The following is an 11,520-nucleotide window of genomic DNA, read 5'->3' on the forward strand; positions in this document are numbered from 1 at the left end:
TCACTCACTTGGGGACACACCCACTTCCCCACTTCTGTGATAGAGTCCCTGGGTTGTAACCTGAAAAGGTAGAGGACACTGATTCATGGGTAAAGAAAACCAAAAGTCACCTAAGCCACAGAGGCCTGTGTGCAGTTACAGACGGAGTTATTTTACTGCCCCTTTGTTTCTTTTGGTCCCTTTTAACTTCCTTCAGATGAGGAGAATGTGGCAAAAAGAGCATCTCCTGAGCCGGAGCTGAAGCTCAGGTCTTACCAAATGGAAGTGGCCCAGCCAGCTTTGGAAGGGAAGAATATCATCATATGCCTTCCTACGGGCAGTGGGAAAACCAGAGTGGCCGTTTACATCACCAAGGACCACTTGGATAAGAAGAAACAGGCTTCTGAGCCCGGGAAAGTGATCGTGCTTGTCAATAAGGTATTCAGACAACACAAGAGTCACATCACTTCTTCATTGTCCTCTCATTATTCTAAAGCTTTTCTGTGAGAACGTGAGTAGCCATGTAATATGGACATTTAATTTCATTAGGCATAATGTCAAAATAAGCCATTTACTTTAATTTTAAACTTAGTTTTTATAGATGTGACTAATAAGGGATTAGCCTTAAAATGGAATTCTTTCCATAAAGTTGGAACATTAAGTTAATATAGGTATAACCTATGTATGAATATTATACTACCAAAATATACTTTAATGTCACCTAATTTAAGTTATCATTGCATATAAACATGAGTGACCTGAAAATATCTTTGGACTCGAGGTCAAATATTATCTTTTAGAGTCTCTTTAAGATAGCCAGAAAGGTCAGCCAGATAGCTCAGCAAATTAAAACATTTGATTAGGCAGATGCAGCAACTGGACTCAATCCCTGAAGTGCCATACCAGCCCCGCTCCTAGGGCACACTGAGACAGTGACTGAGACTGGGTATGGTGACATGTGCCTGTAATCCCAGCGCTTGGGATGCTGAAAACAGGAGAATCACTACAAGTCCGATTTGCATAGTGAGACCCTGTAGACTCTATAATAAATACATAAAAAAATGGCCAGACCTCTTTATCCAGAATACATTTCCACATGGTTGAAATAGTAAATAGTAAGTTAAATGAATACTTGGTTTATCTATCTCAAGTTAAATATATAAATACTCTTCAAAGATTATATATGCTATAAAAATATAACATTAAATGCAACTGGTTTTTCTTTGATAGTTTATATCTTGTATTTGAAGTTTTTATTATAAAAGAAAACCTAGTTATTTGAACTTTATTTAAATAAATGAAAATTTATTACTTTATAAAGTTATAGATCAGGAATATTAATTATTTCCATTTTATGTAATAAATTTAAGTATACTGTTCACAAGAAGGAAGTCTTTGTTCCCTTATGTTTTCATTTACATTAAATATAGCAAGACAAAAAACTTCCCATGTTTTGCAGTTCTGTTATGACAAACAGGTTCTAACCCCAACCTGCTCTTCAGTACTGAAGTACATATTCAAAATCTATGTTTTGACTAATTTCTGTCGTGCAATTCAAAATGCTTTTTGTGTACATCTGCTAAACATAAATAACTTTCCTTTACACACTCATCTCCACTTTCATTTATTTACTTATTTAGCTGATAATGGTCATTCATTACACTGCACTTGTCCATAGCTTTTCATATATTCCCTTTCCAAATGATAACACCTTTTAAAATAAAATAGTTTAGAATCCTATTTCTACCTTGCAGTTTAGATATTTACCTTAGTTAATTCATCATAAAGTCAACAAAATAGCTATCATGTTCTGAAGCTTAAATTAGATTGTATATGTGTGTAGCTATTTAATGACTCAATAAATATTAACTCCTTCTTCCATCCATTCACCTCACCTGTATAATTAGTGAAATAAATACTCTGACCAGAATACTTATAGATAGAAGTTCTAGATGTGGAGAAAAGAATAAAGTTAAATGGGTTCAAAGCTACGTAAGCTGATACTTTCATACCATTTGATCATTTTATCATTTTCTCAAATTCAGCCTTACCATATACCCTCTCAGAGTAATTTTCCCTATCACTTCCTCTAAACCATATAGCCCCAAAGGATATTCATTTCCTTCCATTATTTTTCTTATCCATTATTTTCTTATCAGGGAAAGAAACATCCTTAGAGATCTAGTTTTCTTCCTTTGTAAAGTGATTCTCTCATTTATTCTGGGTAACTTCCAGCTATCGAGGCAATCTCTCTCCTGAAAGGATAGATCTAGCCCTTCTTTGAACAACTGACACTGTTAGAAAGTCATACATATATTCAACTAAAGTTTTTCTCTGGAACACATACTCATAAGTTATAATTCTTTCCTCTCTGATTATGTAGAGTGAATTATGTTCCTTTCTCATAGTAGCTCTTCACTAGGAATATCTTTTGGGTTCTACGGTATTTTTCTTTCCCCAATGGAATGTGTCCACAGTTCTTTTAATCATTGTGCATAGAATGTGGTTTCCAGATTCTTCATTATTCTAAGTTTTCCTGCTCCTTCAGATATTTATCTAGACCCTTTTTAGAAAGAGTGTCCAGAAAAAGAAAATATTACAGACATGGTCTTACCATAGCAGTATGTGAGAGATGACATTCCACCCTTACTCTGCCCATAACTGATTTGCCCTTGACATCGACAAACTCATCATACCTTGCTGTACTCAAAAAGCTTAACTTCCTATTCATTTGAAATTGGTTAAACTACAGAAGACTTATATTTATGTGGTTCATTTTAAGCTTAAATGCAAATACTTACATTTATCTTTTGAAATAATTTTGTTTGATCATTTCAGGCTTCCTAGTTTTGTATGTGTCTAATGTGCCTCCCTTTCCTTGAAATTCCCTTCGCTCCATGCTTCATTCTAGTCAGGAAATTTCCACCCATCAGCTCTAGGGGATTCTTGTGTACAGCTATGATTAAGTGCTAATTTCTCTTTGTTGCTCACTGCACTCCTGTGTGAACATGTGAGACTATAACTCTAATTCCTTATCTGCGTTCTCTGCTTCCCCATTGTTTTCTCAGACCTCCTAGAAACCCCTGCATTAGTTCTCCCCCTTATGCCATAATTGTTAACTGCCCCATTTCTTTGCATTGTAAAATAATTTCAGCTTTCTTTTTAATCGAATTAGCGAATCTCCAGTAAGTCAAAATGACCCAAATTTTATACTTAAGCCCAGTATCCCAAGGTATTCTACCCTTTGATCTAGAAAAGAGAAGTCTTGCTCCTTAAAATGATTTCCTTTCATCTCCTCTGCCCTTTCCAGAGTTACCTCTTTCAAGTGCAGGGAGAACTGCGAACACCTCCTGTGCTCCCAGCCTTCCCATTTCCTATCAGGGCTTCCACATCACAAAAGCTAAATTCCAGGTTCCTTCAGACGCTAGAGGACAGCCCCGTAGGATTCAGTGGAAGTTGGTAGCAGTTGGGTTTGATGATTCTTGGCAAACACTGTTACATCTCAGCAAAAGGCTCCAAGGAGACTGCACACCTCCCGATTAGCCATGTCAGACTTGCATCTGGCTTTCTTTGTGTCCTCCATGAGGAAGTCAGTGCCACTCAGAGTGAGTATCAAGATTCTCAACATCTCACCCTATCTGTAGTATCTCTGTCACTGTCTCCAGTGATAGCTTCTTTTTGTTCTCTACATGTGAAAATGCTTCCCTTTGGAAGGTTTTGACTCAACTTTTATGGGGAAAACTTTACATTGCTATCATACTCCACAGTGCAGAAATTATTAATTGTATCATTTAGCATGAGTTTCTTGAAAACTAAATCAAATGCAGAGCCTATGCCCAAGGAAACCATGAATTAGAAAGAATGAGAAGCTTATGTATACAATATAATATTTTAGTGCACTTATAAAGGATTGATGTATATATTATTTCATTAAATCCACATAGCTACTGTATGAGGTACTCAGTATTTCTTTTTTTCTTTTTTTTTTTTTTTTTTTTTGGTGAAACCTGGGATTGAACTCAGACCCTTGCGCTTGCCAGGGAAGCGCTTATTCTACTGAGCCGTCTCCCCAGCCTGAGGTACTCATTATTATCCTATTTTTCCCCACCAGAAAATTGTGCCTCTAAGATTGCAATTGGCCTCTTAGGGGTCACCGAGCAAATAAGAAGCAGAGATGAGATCTAAATGCTTCTCTACTGAAGACTGAAGTCACCTGTTCCTCTTTTTCTGCCACTTCTCCAGACAGAAAGAAGAGATGCCTGGCATAACAGAAAAATTTTTAGAGTACTAGCACTGTATTAGCTTCTACTTCATTTCATTTTCACAATGGTGTAGTAGGTAGACCTTCAAGATTATTTTTAATGGGAAAATTAAGATGCCTGAAATGACTCAGACCTGGTCAAGGTCACCCACACACAAGTGACTGGTGCAACTCTTCGGAGCTCTCTTTCTCCTAGAGGATGCTCTTTCCCCACAAACTCATTTCCTACTGTGTTTCTCAGAGTTTTCTTTTGTTTTGTTTCCTGACTCCCTTCTTAGATTGTTCCTTATGTTTTACACAGTGGAAATAGTATTTGTTGAAAAATCAATCAGGAGTGGCTTTGTGGAAGAGTGAAACGCTGTAGCACTCTAATTTTATAGCCTTAATGATTACATGAGAGCTTCATTAAATGACTGTTTCAAGACTCTGTCCTTGGAGTCAGTGCCTCAGTTCAGTAGCTTTGAGTAGGGCTCCAGCCTCTGCATTTTCCAAATCTTTTAAGTGATTTTGCGGCAGGTACACCAGAAAGACCGACCATTGAAGAGAGAAGAGAAAAACCACTGACAGTTTTTCTCACTGCTCTTTCCTCCTATGGTAATGTTCTCTTGCTCATCAGTCTTAATTATTGATCGTAGGTCCGCTGCACCCCTTGGAGTTCATGGATTCCATGTTCCTTCTTTCATCACTGTCTTCTCTACATCCATTCTTAGAAGCCTTCACTAAACCTACTGAATAATAATGCAAAGCAATCCTCTCCATATGTAGCCATCCTCAGCCAAGGGGACCATACTGCCCTTACTTAACACCTAAATGGGGCTCACCTGAAGTAAAAAAGTGGAGACTATATATTCTGCAGACTGGTGACAAGATACCCCTTGATTACATTGCAGGTAACCACGTTAAGAGGGATATAACATGACTTGGTTGAATTTGGCCCTTGAAACTGTTCCTGCCAACTCTGTTTGCCACACTGTACCCCTCTGGGGCTTCTGTTGGGCAAATCCTATTAAGCTAGGCCTCTCAGGAGAGCATGGCTTGTCTCTCCCCAAATCCAGGGAGTACACTGGCTTGGTCTTAAGGTGGAGCATGGAGGCAGCCAGCCAGCCACCTCATCAGACATCCCAACATACAATCAACTCAAAAGGGTAGAAGCATCCACTTCTTTGCCACATCAGCTTACAATTGTGTTTTTGCTTGATCCCAAAGCAAACAACAGGGTGAGTTACCATGGCAGTACAACTCACAAGGATCCTGTGAACTGTTGGGTACAAAATGAAAATGAACTGCTTGACCTACATAGTTTAGCCTTGCTCTAAAAATTAAAAATATATTCTCTATCCAACATTAGTTTGTTTATTTGTTTGTTTTCCTGTATTTTAGGGAAGAGTCTACAGGGTATTCAGGGTCTCACCACTAGATTGGACTCATAGTGATTCCCCTGTTTACAGCCTCCCAAGTGCTGGGATTACAGACACACACCACCACACCCAGTCACAATCACCGCCTCAGCACGCATCGGGGGTGGGGCCGGCATGGCAGGCCCAGGCATCAAACCCTGCGTGCAGGTGCTTAGTTTTGATTTAACTCTTGACTGAAGCGTGGTTTACCAGAATCAAATTCCCTCTAAAGCCTTCATTCAGAAGCGAGTGGTTTCTTCTTGAGATCACTTTGTGTGTTTCTTCCTGAGAGGAGTATTAATTGTGTTAAAATAAGGTGCTTAATTTTATTTAGTCTTGTTAGGTAGGGTCAGCTAGACTGAATGGATGAGCGGATCAAAGGTGCCAAACATACCTTAAACACGTCTGTGTCCCAAGTACAATGTCCACACCAAACCAAAAAGAAAAAAAAAGAAGAATAAAGGGATGGGGAAGAGGTTGTTACATCCAATTAGCTGATAACATAAACACTGCTTCTAGTATTTCACACATTATAGGCCTTTTTTGTCTTGCTCTGACTGCTTGCTCTCTTTTTCTCCCTTTTTTAATCTCGTCTGTAAGGTGATGTTAGTTGAGCAGCTGTTCCACAAAGAGTTCAAACCATTTTTAAAGAAATGGTATCATGTTACTGGACTAAGTGGTGATACTCAACTGAAAATATCATTCCCAGAAGTTGTCAAATCCTATGATGTTATTATCAGTACAGCTCAAATCCTTGAAAACTCCCTCTTAAATTCGGAAAGTGGAGAAGATGCTGGCGTCCAGCTGTCAGGTTGGTTGAAATGTTCATTTTTAGAAAAAAAATTACTAACAATATTATTCTCAGTAATGGTAGCTGTATTCGCTGAACAATTTTTAAATGCTGATAAACATTAACCTTGATTTAGATTGTCTTCTGTTCTCTAAGGTTTAAGTAAAACTCTGCTTCCTGGGGAGAGATAAGCAAATAGAAAAGAAAGACAGGCATGATGCACGTGCCTATAATCCCAGAATTCTGGGACCCTGAGGCAGGAGAATCCCAAGATAATCTCAATGTGGGCAACACAGTGACCCAGAAAATTCAGTCTCAAAATTTAAAAAATAAATAAATTCTGACCATATAGCTCAGTGCAAAGACCCTGGATTCAATCTCCAATACACACACACACACACACACACACACACACACACACACCCCAACTAGGCCTCTTTGTTCTGCAAAAGAATATCATTGTTAAATCAAGCACTCATTGGATTCTTCATTTACTTTTGGAATATCTTCCAAATATATTTATTTGCTAGTGGATTATGTTAGAACTGCCCTTTTCTCTGCAGAGAAAAAATACTGGCCTTCTATTTTCTGTGAGTTGGGAAGTTGGGAGAAAGGCAGAGAGAGAGAGTAAAAGTAAATATAATAACTAAAGCAATATTAATAAAAGATGGAATTATTTCTCTTTAAATAATACAGTTTTTATCTGACATGATCAAAATAAAATTTACCAACTCCAAATATCTTATTAAAGAACAAAAGTATAATTTTTTTAATAAAGTATTATAAATCTCACTCTTTAATACATCTTAGCCCTGTGAATGTTCTGGATGTCATCTATTAAACAGGGACAACATCTAACAGGGACACTATCATGATCAGAGTACATGAACTTGGTACATCCAGGTGTCTTTTTTTTTTTTTTTTTTTGCTCTAAATGCCCTAAGGGGTGGTTTGGCTGGCTGGTGTGTTGTGGGGATCGAACTACAGCAACCTGAGGCTGACAGCTTTGTGGAAGCAGCCACTTAAACAACTGAGCTAAGGCCAAGCCCCCCCATCCAGGTGTCTTATATAGTTAGATTCCTCTCTGCAGACTGCAGGAGGGTGTGCTGTAGCCTGGCTAAGAAAATGTCTCCACGGCAGTTCAGTGCATTAGTTTCAGATACTTCCATCACTGTAGCTTGCTGTATGGGAAAATAAACCACACACTTTTTCTTTCAAGACTTTTCCCTCATTATTATTGACGAATGTCATCACACCAACAAGGAAGCCGTCTATAACAACATCATGAGGCGCTATTTGAAACAGAAGTTGAAAAATAAGCGACTCCAGAAAGAAAACAAACCAGTGGCTCCCCTGCCCCAGATCCTAGGTCTAACAGCTTCACCTGGCGTTGGAGGTGCCACCAAGCAAGCCAAGGCTGAAGAGCACATCTTAAAAGTAAGTCGTTAGCCAACTGCGGTTACCACACCTGTATTCCCAGAACTGTGGGAGACTGTGACAGGGTGATCGCAAGGGTATGCCGGCGTAGGCAGCTCAGAGACTCGGAGAGAACTGTCTCAAAAATAAATGGAATAAAATAAAATAAAGATAATAAATAAGAAAAAAGAAAGAAATTTAAAAGCAACTGAGATTGTAACTCAGTGTGAAAGCCCTAAATTCAACCCTCTGTGTAGGTGGAGAACGGTCATTACCAGGTGGTACTGTTGATCTCGAGTATTAAATGAATCATTGCAGCCCCAGTGTATGTCGACACCATTTGAATTTTAAGTCCCTGTAAGTTGAATTCAGTAAAAATCATTAGCACAAAAAAGATTCAGAGGACTATTGTCTCCACAATGTAATATACTACCATGATTAGGGATTAACTCTAATCTATAACTGCAAGTACTCAATGTGCTTCCAGCTTTGTCCTGCTTCTTTATGTGTGGAAAAGGCATATTAATGTGAGTGATACGGCCCAGGGATGTCAAGATGACCCACCATGTGACGGTACAATATGATTATCCCATTACTGTTCTCTGCCAGTTTCTAGAAATTGCTGTGCTCTTTCTTGTCACATTTTCAGCTGAAAAGTGGAAATTAAGGGATGAAAAGAAAAGTACTCCTTTTCTAAAACTTCCAATAACTGGATTTAGAAGTTATTTTTACTCTATCAGGTTAAAGACTGTTTAATCAGATCTACAATAAAGCAATACAACAAACAATGCCTTATTTTGCAAGTAACATTATGTGTTATCTACAAGAAATTTTATATACATATACATGCCAAAAATTACATACTACTTGCTTTTTTATTTTGGGGGGAACCAGGGATTGAACTCAGGCCCTCAAGCTTGCCAGGAAAGTGCTTATTCTACTGAACTATCTCCCCGACCCCTCTACTTGCTTCTTACATAGAAAGTCTACACTGTATTGATTATAAGGAGATAGTATTTCAATATTTAAAAATGTCTCTTTTCCAGATTTGTGCCAATCTTGATGCATCTACCATTAAAACAGTGAAAGACTACTATAGTCAACTCAAAGACCAAATAAAGGAGCCATGTAAGAAGTTTGTGATTGCAGATGACACCAGAGAAGTATGTGTTTAATATTTTCAGTCGACTTGGTTGGCAGTGCAGCATTAAGTTGAAGGAAAGCAAGGTTAATTTGTGCCGTCCACATAAATAATATCATGTAACAAGTTTTGCAAAAAATTATAGTTCTATATGCGTGCTTTTCAAAATTGATATTGGGTAGCAAAGCAATACTGTTTTCTCCTCCATCCTTATTTTAATTTTCTTATCTGTAAGAAAAGTAGTTGAGTAGTAATATATTACAGAAGAGCCGTGGAGGCGTTAACTAAGGAAGGGTTGCACAGATAAGCTGGAGGGAGTTCGATAGTTGATTTTAACCTCAACTTGGCTTTCTCTTTTTAAAGTTTTATTGATAAACAGATAGCAATGAGACAGTTTCAAATCAAATCGGAATCAACTTGGCTTTCTTAATGAATTCCAGCATGGAGTTTTCTGACATTCCATGGAGCCATTTTGTTAGAGTTGGCAATTTTACTGGAAATTCTACCTTATTTGCATATTTGTAAATTTACCTTCTTGGGAAAGCACTGCCATAATAAAGAAATTAAAATTTAATGGTGCTTTCTGGTGAATGTTTTTACTGATTACAAAAATCAACTGAGAGTCATTTGGACATTATGGCTAACAGGTTAAGTCACTGATTTCTTCTGTAACATTGAAAAAGCATGATAAATTTTAGCTACCTGCAATTAATAATAACTTTAATACCATTAAAATATACTTCACTGGGATACTGGGATTAAGTGTTGTACATACTGTAGATAAAACTATATTTAAAAATATTGTGTCTTGGGGTCCGGGGAGATGTCTCAGTAGAATAAGCGCTTCCTTGGCAAGCACAAGGGTCTGAGTTCAATCCCCGGTTCAGAAAAAAAAAAAAAAAAGATTAAAAATATTGTATGTCTTAAACCACCATTAGTGGCCAAATTTTTTGACTTTTGAAAAAGAGAACTATCAGAATTGTACTGGAACAAATGAATATACTTTATTCACTTTCAGTCTTTATTACTCATCTAGATTTAGTTGGTAAATTTAAATGCATGTTTCTGCTTAGAATCATTAAAAATATTTCTCAGGATATTTTTAAAAAGAATTTGCCATCTTTTAAACTTAAACTTTTGAAACTCTTTTCATGGAACTGTAACACCCACGAGAAAAAGTATAAATTCTTCTACTTAAACAGATTTCTGAATTTTCATAAACTGCGCACGTGTGTGCAAACAAAATCGAGACCAAGAGACGGTACACTGCCAGCTCTGCCATTTCCCCTTCCAATCACCGTGCTGCAAAAAGAACTGATAACTGAGGGCCAGGGAGATAGCTCAGTAGAATAAGTGCCTGCCTGGCAAGCACAGGGTCTGAGTTCAATCCCCAGTACCACACACACACACACACACACACACACACACACAAAAAATAAATAAAAAATAAAAAACATGTAAGTAGTATATTTGAATTCAAAAAACTGATATTCTGCTTCTAAAATAAGGATTTTTGACTGATCTGGAATGTTCTACAAATATAATCAGATATATTCTTGCTCAGGTGACTTTTATCCAACTACCTCAGCCTTTTATTTTGGGATAAGTAATAATGAAAGCTGTTGTCCAATGAGAAATGTTTCTTAAGTGGTAGGCACTCTACTTCTGATGTTAACATGACTGATGTTTTAAGTTGCGTTTCACATTTAAGGCTCATAGTAGTCATTTACTTTTGTAAACTTTTGCATTGGGAATTCCAGCAGAAGTGCACATTGGTGTGGTGTAGCTGGCAGAGGCAAAGCAGAAGCTCACAGAAGTGAAGTCATGTGTGAAGGGCAATCAGAGCTTGTCCTGTTACTTTAGCTAAACAAATATTCCAAGTCAGATATTATAACACGCAAATCATTTTAACAAATATGATATTCATTACCATTAGGAATAAGTATATAATTTATTTTTAGGATCCATTTAAAGATAAACTGCTAGAAATAATGTCAAGCATTCAAACTTACTGCCAAGTGAGTTCAATGTCAGAGTTTGGAACGCAAAATTATGAGCAATGGACCATTCAAATGGAAAAAAAAGGTAATTCTGCTTTTGGTCAGTTTATTCCATGTTTGTACCAATATTTTAGGTGACTGTATCACATACTCACAACCAAACTGAAAGCAAATGGAATATCAAATAAAAATTTGGTATTTTGTATAGGACATATATAAACACGTTCTAATCCCTTATATGAAGATATCTCAATTCATCCTGTTTTCTCTTTCATTTATTGTACATTTAAAATATTAGCTAAATACTAGCAGCTCTGCTAACGACTGTCTCCAAAGACGCACTCGACTGATGTTTGCGTGTCATTCCTCCACAGATCCAATATGTGTTTTTGCTGAAACATTGCTCAAACAGCAAGCTTAGGAGTCGGAAAGCCTGGCCCTGCTTAGAATGCATGGTGCACTCTGAGTCTGTTTTGATCATTTGAACACCAGGGTGGACCTGGTTTGGGAGTCCTAATCCACTGTCCATAGTTGTA

The 11,520-nt window shown here is 37.4% G+C and overlaps 1 protein-coding gene across 4 annotated transcripts in view; it reads left to right on the forward strand.

Moving 5' to 3' along the window:
• The window catches only part of Ifih1 (interferon induced with helicase C domain 1), a 59,431-nt gene that overhangs the window by 37,668 nt on the left and 10,243 nt on the right, over nt 1–11,520 (forward strand). For all 4 annotated transcript variants that reach the window (XM_023713800.1, XM_023713798.1, XM_023713799.1 and 1 more), the window contains 5 exons: nt 197–417; nt 6,238–6,448; nt 7,647–7,864; nt 8,890–9,006; nt 10,946–11,069. In XM_023713800.1, the coding sequence (XP_023569568.1) occupies nt 197–417; nt 6,238–6,448; nt 7,647–7,864; nt 8,890–9,006; nt 10,946–11,069 (891 nt within the window). The remainder of the gene's footprint in view (nt 1–196; nt 418–6,237; nt 6,449–7,646; nt 7,865–8,889; nt 9,007–10,945; nt 11,070–11,520) is intronic.

Source organism: Octodon degus, unplaced genomic scaffold, assembly GCF_000260255.1.
Source record: "Octodon degus isolate 3935 unplaced genomic scaffold, OctDeg1.0 scaffold00032, whole genome shotgun sequence".
NCBI classification, from domain to species: domain Eukaryota; kingdom Metazoa; phylum Chordata; class Mammalia; order Rodentia; family Octodontidae; genus Octodon; species Octodon degus.